The following is a 15357-nucleotide window of genomic DNA, read 5'->3' as shown; positions in this document are numbered from 1 at the left end:
GATTGAAACTCTTGCCACATTGTTTACAGTGAAAAGGCTTTTCTCCAGTGTGGATACGCTGATGTCTTTTCATGTTACTCGAGTTACTGAAACTCTTGTCACAATGTTTACACTGGAAAACCTTTTCTCCAGTGTGGGTAACCTGGTGTCTCTTCAGGAAAGATAAAAAGATGAAACTCTTATCACAATATTTACACTGGAAATCTTTTTCTCCAGTGTGGACACCTCTGCTGGTCTCCCCCCAATCATCACTGTCTTCAGTGTCAGATTCAGGTTCAGGTTCAACTTTAACTTCAGAGCAGTGTGAAGAGATGTCTTCATCATGAACTTCACTTTTCACTGCTAGTAATGTAAACAGTGATCCTTCAGGCTCCTCTGGTCTTTGAAGTATCTCCTCCTGTTCCTCTTTAATGTGTGGAGGCTCTGGTTCCTCCTGGAGCAGACTGGGGCTCCTCTCCTGTTCAGGAGAATCCTCTTCACACACAACCATGTGCAGGGTGTCTAGGAGCAGAACAAAATGTAAATAGTGAACACTGGGTTCCTAAAATGTAAATCTATATTTCCATCTTCCATGTACATAGCTATGACCTACTGTACTAACTGACCAGACAGTTACTACATTGTTTTATTGTTTTTACTCTTTGACACATGTTTTAGTTTTATCATTTTAGCCTAAAAGCTTAACTCTAACTCCATGTTGTTCTCAAATTTGACTGATGAAGTCAACATTTGACATCCCAAACTAATTTCTGTGTTTCCTCATTCCTTCAGCTCAGCTTCAGGTTAATTTATTCAGCAGCGAAGGTAATTAACCAATAACCACCGCTAGTTTGGAAAAGACACAAGCCAACTTTCAATGCTTGCGACCAGGAAATGAGCATCACATACTGTACTTTTCCTAAAAACAAGCTGTGGCAGTCAGAAACAAGGCACGGCAGGCCACCACAGTGAAATGTATATAGGGGAAACACTAGGTTTTCATAGTTTTCAACTACAGCCAAACTTTAACCAGGCATTGATGGCTTTCATGGCTGGAGGTGCTTCTGTGTCATGATGTCATGCACTTGGCAGCTTGAGCTGTGTGACAAACCAACCCTGTTCTAGATGCTTTGGCCTACGGCATGTGGCGCAGTGTTTCTTTTGCATTGCATATTTAATGATGCCTATTGCATATTGATTGAATGGTTGTTTGATTGGTTGGATTGATTGCATACTTTGTTAGTCAAAAAATGTTAATAGCACAGAGGTACTCTACGGTAAAACATTTAGGCTAAAAGGATAACACAAAAAGTCCTGGGGACTTCCATTCTGGTCATATAATAACCGGCTATTATCATTGTGATGACATTTTTTGCCAAGGTTATTGTGCAGTGAAAATACGTACTGAGGTGTGGGTGGTCTTCAGGTTCCTCCTGTTTAATAGAGATGTCCCTGGCTGAGTCTGGAGAGTTCGTCTTCAGCGGTCTGGACTCCACACCATGGCCTGAAACGAGGAATGTGAATAAGGACTTTAATAACTTGAAACCTAGTGGAGAATAACAATAATGTTTGCTGAAGGTAAAGGCAATACCTAAGCCCAACTTTCTAACATTATGAACCTTGAATGCAAAGAGAATGACAATTACATTTTAGGGTAGACATTTTGCGTAATTATTACTTGCCCAGCACACTGATGGCAGAAGACTGGTGTAGTATTAAATTATACCAGTCTTCTGATGCTACACCCTACAGTGTACCGCCATCTTTTGGGCAGTGCACCATGCTATACCCTAGAGTGCATCTTCTGTCTGGAATAATTATTTCACTGCCTTTAATGTACAACCCCCACAAGTTACCTTCCAAAGAAAAAACTGCATGTATTTTTCATGACTGTTATAGGTTTATAAGTTATAACATATTATTCTGTGGTCTGACACAATTTGAATACATGAAAACTGTAGTTAAAGGTAGGGATGCATTGTATTTTGTATGAATAGTTTGAAGTTCTAGTGAGTGTTTATTTGAAATGTATGGAAATGTATTGAGTTCTAAATGAAAGGACCATCTTTGGTGATTGGCTTAAGTTAATATGAAACAAAGATTGTTCTTGGCACACCACACATTTGCTCTTGGGAAAGCCATCCCTAGAATAGCCTTCAGCTCGTGCCTGCGGCAACGCTGGCATTCCAATAATCACAATGACCTACACCCTCTCATGAAATATTGCTTAATTATACACCTACTTCCTGGTTATTGGCCTACTTCCTACTTCCGTCTTAAACTTACTCCATGCCAAACTTGTGTTTCCATGTTTTTTTTTTTCGCGAGGTTGTTCCCTGCCGACATATTTCCCACATATTAGCGATCAGCCCTGAATACAGGACGGTCATAATACATGACCGTCCTGGTGCCGCCTCAACCTGAGGAGCAGTGGGGAATCCGACCCTCAACGGTTTGAGCTAGGAACGTCAGATTTCAAAAATAAAGTGCTTAGTGCTTACCCAAGCCAACTTTGACAACGATTTGACGCCGTGCAACGTTCATTACACGCCGCTCCTGGATTGTTGAATAAAAAGCATTTTTATCCGAAATTATTTTTGCTTAAGATTGTATTGTATAAACCACCGCTCAGTTCACACGGGTGTGATTTTAGAATCTGACTAGGCTCACCATTGCATGACTTCTTAATTAAAACCTTCTATAAAATAGGGACCTCCTCTGGACGGGTCAAACCATTGTTGTCACCCGGACTGTCCCACGTGGAAACACCCCCACCAAGAACCCACACAGACCTCAACATGTGTTCCACTCACAATGCAACACATTCCTTAGCAGATGAAAGATGCCGATAAGAGTTTTATGGTCCCTCACCATCTCTCTCTGAGATGGGGGAGGGGAAACCTTACAGGCCTACTTGCAATGCATGAAATGCCTGACACAGCACATAGAATGTTTACCATTTTTACTAGGATAAACTTTATACGCTTATTTACAATCCGGGAGCGGCGTAATGAACGTTGCACAGCGTCAAATCGTTGTCAAAGTTGGCCTGGGTAAGCACTTTATTTTTGAAATCTGACGTTCCTACCGGCTCAAACCGTTGAGGGTCGGATTCCCCACAGCTCCTCGGGTTGAGGCGGCACCAGGATGGACCATCCTGTATTCAGGGCTACGATCAGCCCCATCTTGTATTCCAACCTTGCGTCTAATACACTTTTTGGACAGAAAAGAGAATATTTCACTGGAAATTATATTTCACTGGAAATTGTACCTACGCCACAGTACCCCTACAGATCCTGTCAAAAGAAAATTCCATTGACCAGATTTTCACATTTCACATATTTTGCAGTGTGTAGTTTGGTGTGTAGTTGTTGTACCAACCGAACCTGCAGTGTGTAGTTTGGTGTGTAGTTGTACCAACCTGCAGTGTGTAGTTTGGTGTGTAGTTGTAGCAACCTGCAGTGTGTGTAGTTGCACCAACCTGCAGACAGTGTGTAGTTGTTGTACCAACCGAAGCTGCAGGGTGTAGTTTGGTGTGTAGGTGTACCAACCTGCAGTGTGTAGATTGGTGTGTAGGTGTACCAACCTGCAGTGTGTGTAGTTTTGTGTGTAGGTGTACCAACCTGCAGTGTGTAGTTTGGTGTGTAGGTGTACCAACCTGCAGTGTGTAGATTGGTGTGTAGGTGTACCAACCTGCAGTGTGTGTAGTTTTGTGTGTAGGTGTACCAACCTGCAGTGTGTAGTTTGGTGTGTAGGTGTACCAACCTGCAGTGTGTAGTTTGGTGTGTAGTTGTTGTTCCAACCTGCAGTGTGTAGTTTGGTGTGTAGGTGTACCAACCTGCAGTGTGTAGTTTGGTGTGTAGTTGTACCAACCTGCAGTGTGTAGTTTGGTGTGTTTCTCCATCTCTCTCTGGAAGAGGCTGCATGCACATCCACTGAGCGGCCGCAAGGAGGCGCTCCAACACAAACACCTTGACGTTCAGCTTCTTCTCACAGCAAACATCAACAAACACAGTATCTGATCTCTCCACTATCTCCTCTCCAACTGTCGTCATGTGTTCATTAATAGACCTCCTAACGGCTAACAGCCTCCATCTATACCTACATTTTAGAACTGCAGCCAGCGGTTTTTGTCAGTTTGTGGGAGAGTGGATCACTCAGACACGACCAAATGCAGCACTCCAATTGGCTAGGACTGATCACGTGGCACACGGAGTTCTAAACCGGAAGTGCGTCCGGCGATCAAATAGGTCCGACCGGAAACGATTTTTTTTTTTTTTTTTTAACTTTTTTTTTTTTTTTTTTTTTTTAACTAGATGGGAGCGGCCCGAAGGGCCGTGACCCTCTAGTCTGATACATTGTAGCTCATGCGGTCTGTCTCTTTGATGTTTGTTGATGTTTGTAGTCGACACACAAAATGAAGAGAGAAAAGTTAACGTCCTCTGCACAATACCATTAGGGGCGGAGTCTTCTCCTCGCTCCGCGCGAACGCCTATTTTACTTCCGGTTCACGCAGTAGCGTCAGTTCCCTATGGTCAGTTCAGCAAAAGCTAAGGTATGGCAACATGACTGGTGTCTTGCACGCGCGCCCGCCGCCCTCATGAAAAGTACATTTTATTATGTCCCCCTGTAGCCAAGGTATGGCAGCTGCCATAGCTTGCCATACCCAATTGACGCCTCTGGGTTCACGTGATATCACACTGTGTTGCCAGATCCTGGGAGAGGAATAAGCAACCAGGTCTATGAAAAACAAGCCCAAATGAAAAGACTAATGGCTATTGGAACATAGCAGATCTACAAGCTCACAACGTGTTGCGCTATTAGATATACACTATTTATTTATTTTTCCGAGCCCAATCAAGCCCAAAGTTGAAATCAAGCCCAAATTTGTTTGTAAAAAGCAGACATGGCAACACTGTGGCCCTCATTTATCAATGGAATGCATAATAAACAGCATATTTTGTCCCCAAATATTGTTGTGTGGCAAAGTTGAAGTGGCATTTATCAATGCACCCTAATTGCCAAACGCTCACAACGCATTGCATATCAACTTGTAGACAAAGCTTGTTGACAGGTAAATTAAACTCCAGTTGTAATTCTACAGTGTGCGGCTGCACGCGCACACATAGGCCTACACACTTTGTGAGATGATATTAAAAAAAAAAAAAAATACTTGTGCTTTGAAACAAACGTTTTTAATTGTATTTGATCAAATACCAATGTCAAATTATTGAACAAATACATTGTATTCAGACTTAAAAAAAAACATTCCCCATGATTGAACTACACAAAAAAAGGCAAGGCTCTTTACATGATGCATGCATGTATTTGAACAATGGTGGAAAAAGTACTGAAAAAGTTTTAATTCAGTAAAAGTATCTGTGCTGCAATGTAGAAATGTAGAAATACAATACAATTATGAGTAAAAGTCCAGAATTCACAATTTACTACAAAAGTATTGGTATTAAAATGTAATTAAAGTACCAAAAGTAGAAAGTGCTTGTAATGCAGAATGTCCTGTTTCACAAGTTTTCAAATGTATAAAAATGGAAATGTACACAAATCTTTTGCAAATAGCAGATCTACAAGGTCACTTGTAAACCAGCTATTTTCAAATGGCCCGAAATGTACTGTATAGGGCTGAAGTGGTTAACCTATGTTTTATAATAATATAATAACTAAAGTCTTCAAACGATTGTAGTGGAGTAAAAGTACAATATTTGCCTCTGAGATGTAACGGAGCAGAAGTAAAACTAACTGAAAATTGGAAATATTCCAGTAAAGTAAAAAATACCACAACATTGTACTTGAATGCTTGAATAAATGCACTCAAGTTATTTTACACCACTGCAAGTGAACAAACAACGCAAAAGGAAACAAACAGAGGCTTAAGAGTTGAGTTGGCATAGCAACGCCACCCCTCGTCTGATCCAGTGCTCCGCTGGCATGTCGGAGTTGAGCGTCATGGCGATGACATAGTTGGTGGAGTGGCCAGTGGTGGACAAGGTGCCTCGCCGCTCGCTGGTCTTGTAGACAGGAGCCACGTAGCTCATCCTCTGGGGAACGTCCTGTCGCTTCAAAGGCTTCAGCCACATCTGGAAGAGAGAGAGAGAGGAGCAGGCTGTTACACTGGAGGTGTTGTGACAAGGTTAATGGCCATGATGTCATGGCAATGACACAACATTACTTTTAGAGTACATTCAGAAATAAATAGGGGATGGCAAAAAAGAAGTTATCATTTCTAAAATAGCAGTGATGTCATTACGTGCGCATCCCGCATCAAAAACTCATTCAAGTCGCCCAGGGACTCATTCATGTCATGGTCCTGGGGTCCCTGGGATGCGCCTCCATTGGAGTCCATGTTAAAATAATTTACTTCTTCTACTTAAGTTGCTATATTAGTTTAGATAGTTTAATTCGTTTTTTAATGTATTGTGTAAGATAAACACTGTAAAGAGTTATTATCAGTTAAACCTGGAACAGCTAAAAACTATTTTCAATAGTGGTTCTCAAAGTGGGGTCCTGGGTCCTTGAGGGAGTTCCAGGGGGTCCCCAGATAAATGATAGTTAGGAACCAAATAGAACTTTATGGGTCTGTAACTCGGTGAACAAATGGAACCAAATGGACCTGTTCCATTTGTACTCTAGTATTTTAACATTTAATATAAATTGGGGTCCCAGTGATATACATATAATTAAATGGGTGTCTGTAGCCTAGTGTATTTAGAAATCCTAGTTCTAAGTTCAAACATTAGCCAAATTGTAAAATAAATATAAGAAATAGGCAAACATTTTGAAAATAGCCGATCTACAAGCTCACAGCGCTCAAAAACATTGTATTGAGGACTCATAAAACCTTTCTGGGACCCATTTGAATGACCACCTGTGGGTCCCGGGACCCATTACATTGAAAACCTAGTAACATCACTGAAATAGCGAGCTTGTAGATCAACTATTTTCACGACTCATTTAGTAGCGAAAAGAGGAAATGTTCCCCCTACTTTAATCGCAAACAGTCAGGAGGAGTCATTTTTGTGGGTCCCTTAATTTTTTGTTTCCTACATTTTGTTTTTAATTTTTCATTAAATAGAAAAAAATAATGCAATGATGATGAAGTCATTTCATGAATAAATAGAGAAATTCCATAACATTTTAAGTAGTGAAAATAGCCAATCTACAAGCTTGTAAAACAGCTGTTTTCACTAGTTCTGGTCCTGGGCAAACGTCTAATCTCTCTTTTGGGTCTCGAGTTAAAAGGTTTGGGAACCACTGCAGCCTACTTCATCATAAAAGAGGGTCGCACAAAAGCAGCCGATCGACTATTTTCACTGCTTTTAATAATAAACAAGGAACTGTTTTTGAGATACAATATTTAAGCCCAACTGCAACGAAATGCACTGATGCTGGTAGTACTGTACTGTAGTCCATAGAAGTATCAAATAGGGCAGTGGTTCTCAAAGTGGACCCCCAGGGGTCCTTGGGGGGTTCCAGGGGGTCCCCAGCAAAATCGGCCTGTTCAAAAAGAGCAGATATACAAGCCCACAGCATGTCACTTGCTGTGAGCTGTGATCTGCTATACATGTTTTTGCATAAAAGTGTGTTTTTCTTTTTTTTTTTAAATCTGGTCCCCCGGCAAAAAAACATTTTCAGATGGTTGTTGGTGGCCAGATACATATCAATTTGGCTGTTGTTGACATGAAAAAGTTTGAGAACTAGTGTGGAATCTGAGTGTTTCCCTGTATACTGTATGTGTGCATGTGTGTGGGAGCTCTCACCACAGGCATGGTGTCGTGCAGCACTTTAGGGAAGGACTCAGCCAGGTGTCTGGCCTCTCTGTCCCAACGAGCACCATCAAGGAAAAGCCCTCGAATGTACACACCTACAGTGCACACACACTCACGCAAGCATGCGCGCACGCGCGCACACACACACACACACACACACACACACACACACACACACACACACACACACACACACACACACACACACACACACACACACACAAGTAAAAATACTCAAACCTATAAATCGTCTATTTTCAAATGGCTGAAATGTAGGGCTGAAGTAAGTAACAATGTTTTCAAATAATTAGTAGTGGAGTAAAAGTGCAATATTTTTTGCCTCTGAGATGTTGTGGGATAGAAGTAAAAGCATTGAAAATTGGAAACACTCCAGTTAAGTAAAAATTCCTCAAAAGTGCACTCAAGTACAGTAAATGTACTTTAGTAAAGTTAATTACAGCAGTGGTTCTCAAAGTGAATTCCAGGGACTCTGTGGGTTCCTTTAGGGGGGTCTAAACCCATACCCATACAAGTCTGTAACTCTTGACAGTGTACAAATGGAACCAAATGGACCCACAAGGCTTCATTTGGTTCCATTTGGACCTTGAAATTTGAATGTTTGAGAAACACTGCTTTCCAGCACTGCTTACCGTCCTCTGGTGGCTGGTGGTACTCTGTGTCTTCCAGCACCTGGAAGTCGAAGGCCAGCAGGTCGATGGGGATGGCGTGCTTCCTGGCGTAGTTCTGCTGGCTTCCTGTCAGGAAGGCCTGCGTGAAGAAGAAGCCGGAAATCCAGAAGACGGCCGGCATCCCCCCTTCGTACCAGTCCTGATCACACAACACACGGGAGGGGGTTTGTTGGGCCGCCAGCCACCATTGTGAAACCTTAGCTGACCATTAATTGTCATAAAAATGATAGTTTCTGGCATTTAACATCGGAAATCATTTCTATTTGCCTTTTAGGCTTTGTAAACACAAATTGCACAGGGAAGATATAGCTATACAAAGTCTATTACTGAAATATTCAATTAAATGACAATGACCAGTGCCAATATATTTTCACCATTCATTTTCTCTATGGATAGAGTACAGAAGGAATGTAAACAAGCCATTGTTCTTTCTTGGGTTTAAATCCTATTAGACTTTGTATCTGAACTGTATTGTAATGTGTTTTTCCTATGCGAACTTCTAATAAAGTATTCAATCAATCAATCAATCAATCAATCAATCAAAATACGTAAATAATGTACTATTACCAAAACAGGCTTGTATACTATGTATACTTGATAATGTTATATTTTCAAAAACTTCTAAAAGTCAGCTATTTTTGCCATTTTCAAATATCTTCATTTTTGAAAGTGGTTAACCCATTATTAAGTTTAACTCAAATAATTGCAAACAGGCAACTATGTCATGTAAATTCATTCACAGGTCTGAACCTAACCAGAACCTGACCAACTAAATGGGCCCGAATGGCTTCCGTCAGTCAGGACCGGATACTATACGTATAATAGCTATGCTATACTTCAAGTCACACAAAAGTAGTGAAAATAGTTGATCTACAAGCTCACAACATGTTGTGATGTGATGCGTTGTGAGCTTGTAGATGAGCTATTTTCACTATTTTTAAATAATAATAACAAAGAACATTGGACATTTTGGACACCAGCAGAGGCGTACATTCAGACATAAAGGGGAAGAAGTTATCATTTCTAAAATAGCGAGCTTGTAGATCAACTATTTTCACTATTCGTTTAGTAGCGAAAAGAGGAAATGTTTGATAATGTTCTATTTGCCCCCTGGACACCTGCTGACAGTGAGGAAACGAGGCTGCATCAGGTTACCTGCTGACAGCGAGGAAACGAGGCTGCATCAGGTTACCTGCAGGAACTTGAGGCGCTCCAGGAAGTCGTTGACGTAGCTGCCCAGGGGTTTGAGGCTGGGGTAGGACTTCTTCATCCACATGGCAGGGATACGGCCCTGCAAGATGCTGTTCACCACTTCTTCTAAGTCTGCAGACATCACCACCAAGCCCTATTGCACGCGCACACACACACACACACACACACACACACACACACACACACACACACATACACACACACACACACACACACACACACACACACACACACACACAGACACAGACACACACACACACACACACACACACACACACACACACAATTTCATCAAAGTAAGCAAATGGAGCACAAATAAAAAGTACGTACTGTACATCCACAGACACATTAACACATGTAAATGCATCTTACTCTACAACAGCTCGATGTCATAGAGACACTCTCTGGTGGTTTGAAATTCTTCTGTCTGATTATGATAGTCTGTTACCAAAATTGCTCCACATTTAAAAAAAAACATTTTCCCAAACCTTTTAGCTCAAAAAAGTGAAAAGTTGTGATTTTATATAAATTATTGCGACCATAGGTCGCACATTAGTATGTGAACGGTCACAGTTTGTCCATATGTATCTCTGTCTGTCACGCCTGACAGACTGTGGTTCTATGGGTTTGTCGCTCTGACATCAAGCTCTGATGTCACAGTGGTAACAGAATCCCTTTTATGCCCATACATGGAGTTACCTGATGTCATCAATATTAAGCCCATATCTAATCATATCTATCTATGGCCAAGACAGCCCATATCTGTGTGGCTGGTTCTACAGACAGGGATCTCCATGTATGGGCATAAAAGGGTATGATTTCAGATGTCATAGACGTCATAGGACTTTCACATAACGAATAACTGAGTAAGCATGTTTGGGCTCTCACAGCATATCTCCATATACAGTACATGGATCTCCATATATGGGTACCAGGGGTCTCCATATATGGGTAACTGGTCCGATATACTGTACATCACTGAGAGAGTGAGATCTATAAATGTAGGAAACACATTTAATTTTGTTGATATTTAACCCACGACCAAAAGATGGGTTTGGGAAACAGCCGCGCCAGCGTACCTTGATGGCCTTCTGAATGTTTTGGCAGGACTCCCGGACGGTGCACAGCAGGTTGTTGAAGCGGCCCATCTCCTGCACCAGCACCGTGTTCATGCTCTGGTCGTAGCTGGTGGGGAAACGCAGCATCGCCACCTCCAGGTCGAAGTCGGGGGGCAACTTGCTCAGAATGTCAGCCGCCACCTCGAACACCATGTCGTCCGCTGACCTGGTGTCAGAGCCAGAAGAACGGGACTGGACCAGGAAAGACGGCAATAGTGGTTCAGGTTAAGTTGGTTCCTTTCTTCCCCTTGAAATAATACTAACAAAATCTAATCTGTTAAACGGTTTTTGAAAAGGCTTTAGTGTCACACTGCCTTTATCTGCCACTTAAAATTAGCCAGTTAATCGCTTAGATTTGACATATTTTGCTTACATCTTAAATCATTACACTGGCTCCCTGTGTGTCAAATAATTGATTTCAAAATACAACTGTTGGGTCTAAAGCTTTAAATGGTTTAGCGCCAAAATACATTTCTGATCTTGTGTGATATCATGAACCATCCAGATATCTCAGGTCATCTGGTAAAGGTCTGCTTTCAGTCCCTAAAAAACAAAAATAAACGTGGGGAAGCAGCCTTAGTTTTTATGCACCACATATCTGGTCAGAAAACGGCAGGTCTGCTGCCACTTTCTTTTAAAACACAACTAAGGACCTTTCTGTTTGCTGCTGCCTTTCAGTTATTTCTCTTTTTCTCTTTTCTTTCCTCTTCTGCACTGCAACTCTTTTACATCTTTTGTTTTATGCATGCTAATGCCACTTTATAATTGTGTATCCTTGCTTGATGTTCTGTGTAAAGCACATTGAATTGCCTTGTTGTTGAAATGTGCTATACTAAGGGTGTGTGTTACAGTGGTTGGTGTTCTAGCTCCTGGGTGCTGTGCTGGCCTCGGCAGTATGTCCGTTTTACCTGTGTGAGTAGGATGCTGTTGAACAGCAGCTGTGTCTCTGCTTGGTCCTTGGCGATGTCGGCGTTGGCATTCATGCCAAAAATCTCAGGAGATGGGCTGTGTGGCAACGACTTGGTATATTCAATATAGCTGTTGTACTGCAGGAGAGAACAGAGGTGAAACCAGAGAGGTGGTTAGCGCCTAGCGGTAGAGTATATTGCCCTCTAAAATGCTGTTAATTTCCTAGTGCAATACTATGCGAGCCAAGTGGAACTTGATTTAGTCTTAGCCTTAAATACCGTAGATATACTTTGAACCTTTGTGCCTTTGTTATTGTATTTAAGTGTTATGCATTGTTTCCCTGTGAAATGTAATGTACTCCACTGTCTGCCTGTTTTTGTTTTTGAGCGGTGGTCACACCGTCTCCATAGCGTGGCCGTGTGTGTAGGTATGTTTGTTTGTTAGTTAGTTAGTTTGTTAGTTTGTATGTGGGTGGGTCTGTATGTAGCCTCAAGCCTGTGTAGTACCTTTTCTGGCCACACATGTTAAGGGAGGGGCGCTGTTGTCCAGGCCACACACACACACACACACACACACACACACACACACACACACACACACGCGGGCGGGGGGGGGGGGGGGGGGGGGGGAGAACCACCGCTCAGTTCACACGGGTGTGATTTTAGATGATGTTTTTCTGTGGGGACTGTGGATGTAAATTAGCATCTTTGCTAAATCGGGCGTATTTATGTTGCATTGTTATGTAAAGTTCATTAATATGCGGTGTCCTGTCTAAGTAAACTAAAGTAAAACATTGGGAAACATTCATAGTAATAAGGCTAATTGAAAAACAAGGTTAATCTTTAGATTGATGACATTTATAATGACGGCTATGTGTAAATGTGTGTTCATCCTGAATACAATATAGCGTTGGTGCCACAGCATTGGTGATGTTACACTTTATTGGAACATTAGAGGTTCACAGGTGTAAAGAAGTGTTTGATTCTTTTTTTCTTTTTTTTGTGCATGCCAGAAAAGCACAGGATACAAACAGTTCAAATAACCATTTAGAGGTTAGAACATTAGCAGTATGCTTACATCGCCCTCTGGTGGTGAATAATAGATCCCACTGGGGTCAAACTTGTAGTGGGAGTCCTGGAGTATTTTGGGGGTGTAGAAGATGGAGAGGATGGTGTGCAGGGTCCGTCTGTCCCAGTCGTCCGTCACACGACCTCCGTAGTTGCACTCCCCCGTCATGTAGCGGAGGGCATCAAAGGGCACTTCCTGTCGGGGACAGGAAGTCATAGACTCATCATTACACCCATAGTCTCGCGTGGCCAGTCTGTTGCCTCCGCGATTTGCAAATGCTCCCGGCATACAGTCTGGGGCACGGAAATAGAAACGATGAGTGCGAGATAGAGCGGATGTGACGCAACCGCTCCCTTGGTGTAGTAGCAATAACAAGTCCTACTGGAAGCGTTGTCTCCTTTCAATATGTTTTGGGGCCGTTATTTCGTCTTTCTCTGGTGTTGTTGGTGTTACTTCCACAATGTTTTCAAATGTTTTCTTCAAATATACACACATAACAAGAAATATGCCGCTCGATTGACTCTGTCTGTGCTAGTGTGTTTCTGTTTCCAAAGGGACTACAGTTCAGTGCAGCAGTGGCTACTTCCGATACTCGCCGTTCAGGAGCTGCCGTTCCAGACTCTATATAGCATTCGGAGATTGTGGAATAGTTGTCTGGCTATGCGAGACTATTACACCCATGACATTCACAGAGCCCGTCATTGTCTTGTGCTTGAGCACTCTGTCTCTCATGTGTTCAAGAGAATGAATGAACTAATATAAAAGATATATAGGTTTAAAAAAAAAGTGGGTGAAATTCTTTGTCATGCTAGCTCCATCATTGCAGATTCAAGAAATGTTGGAAGACCGGTCAGATCATATCAGAATGGCAGTGTGAAATATATACATAAGTTGCATGATCTAAACATAAAGTGCGTGGTTAAAATAGCAGTGGGAATGGATGAGCGTGGAACTGGTGGTAATTGCATTAAAAAAGATACTGTTGAAGGATGTTTCTTTGTATGTGTGTGCGTGTTTGTATTTTCCCCACAAGAAAATTGTTCTGATCCCAATGGGGAAAAGTATATCACACAGGTATATTAGCAAGGCTGTGATTCTGTCATAGGAAGTTAGAATTGAGTGAATATTATAGAATTTTGTTTTTGATTTACCTGCAAAGTTCCTAAGTTTGCGTGAGAGTGTGTGTGCGCGTGCGTGTGCGTGTGCGTGTGTGTGTGTGTGTGTGTGTGTGTGTGCGCACGCATGCATGCATGCATGCATGCATGCATGTGCGTGCATGTATGTTTGTGCGTGTGCCAATTTAGAAAACATCACAACAAATGTATTAGCCAAGTAGTTTTATTCATTACTCCCAACAATACCTTGTACTGTTCCAGAAACATGCGAAGCTGCTGGACGGAGATCCGCAGGTCAGTCTCATTGAACTCATAGGGGATGTTCCAGCCCAGAGGACCAAACTTCTTCCTCTCCTGGGTCAGCGCGTGAAAGAAACACAGGCCGTAGAGCAGCTTCTTGAACACTGCCTGAGGAGTGCACACACACACACACACACACACACACACACACACACACACACACACACACACACACACACACACACACACACACACACACACACACACACACACACACACACACACACACACACTGAGTAATATAATAGGCATGCACATAAACAATGCTTTAATGTAGGGAATGAGTACAACATAATTGTACTCTTATGCACTTGAACACAAGACGTAACAATACATACACCTTGAACTGAGTACCTGAGACGAATAACAGTCTAAGTTCATATTTATTTATTTTTGAATATAGATATTCTTTTGGTTTACCAGACTGTACGCCACAAACTTTTAATTTTTAATCTGTTAAATTGTTAATGCACGCCCCCCCTCATTTTATTCAATTGTCTGTTTTAATGTTATCTGCACCCTTTGACTGCTGGATATTGCTTGTACAGACTTAAACTGTTGTTCCACAAACTGTTGGAGATATACTGTTTTTCCACTTTCCATAAGTATTATGTCTTATTATAATTTCTAATATATATGAGTTACGTAAAAACATCTAATTCCACAAAATGAGGGGGAGTGAATTAAGAATTTAACAGATGAAAAACTTTAAAATATGGACTTAATAAGGAGTGGTTTTAGAATACGGACATTTGGGGATGATGCAGGACTAAACGGCACTCAAACATTGCATGTTGGCGGGATCGGCAGTCAGAGATTAAAAGCAGGCAATCAGAAATACAGCCAATACAAAACCAATACAGAAGTGGGTGGCAATGGTCAGAAATCCAGCGGGAGCAGGACTAAGAAAACTGTCCCGTGCGTGCAGACCTCTACAGTGAACCTTGAACACGTAACACACTGACCGGCTTGCTGCAGTTACTGAAGAAGTCGGGGTCGGAGATGGGGTCCATGAGGAAGGAGCGCGCAATGTTGGCTCTGAGGCCCTTGGGGGCCTCGTTGGTCATCTTGACCCCATTCTGGAGCACGGCCACAGGGAAGGTGGGCGACGGGTAGCTGGTCAGCCACAGTCTGAAGTCTGGATGGGTGCTGTCTGGGTTCAGCTCCTGCTCCAAGACACATA

The 15357-nt window shown here is 42.1% G+C and overlaps 1 protein-coding gene across 1 annotated transcript in view; it reads right to left on the bottom strand.

Moving 5' to 3' along the window:
* Window positions 1–5867: 5867 nt before the first annotated feature.
* Window positions 5868–15357, bottom strand: part of dnah7 (dynein, axonemal, heavy chain 7) — a gene marked incomplete at both ends in the record, with an annotated part of 103225 nt that continues 93735 nt past the window's right edge. The window contains 9 exons of the mRNA XM_080730080.1: window positions 5868–6074; window positions 7755–7858; window positions 8414–8591; window positions 9645–9797; window positions 10744–10974; window positions 11691–11828; window positions 12769–12954; window positions 14121–14282; window positions 15140–15340. Coding sequence (XP_080586206.1) covers window positions 5868–6074; window positions 7755–7858; window positions 8414–8591; window positions 9645–9797; window positions 10744–10974; window positions 11691–11828; window positions 12769–12954; window positions 14121–14282; window positions 15140–15340 — 1560 coding nt within the window. The remainder of the gene's footprint in view (window positions 6075–7754; window positions 7859–8413; window positions 8592–9644; window positions 9798–10743; window positions 10975–11690; window positions 11829–12768; window positions 12955–14120; window positions 14283–15139; window positions 15341–15357) is intronic.

This window comes from Nannobrachium achirus, assembly GCF_963921795.1.
Source record: "Nannobrachium achirus genome assembly, chromosome: 1".
Classification (NCBI taxonomy): domain Eukaryota; kingdom Metazoa; phylum Chordata; class Actinopteri; order Myctophiformes; family Myctophidae; genus Nannobrachium; species Nannobrachium achirus.
Note: the sequence above shows the minus strand (reverse complement) of the source record. Positions and strands in the feature narration are given on the sequence as shown.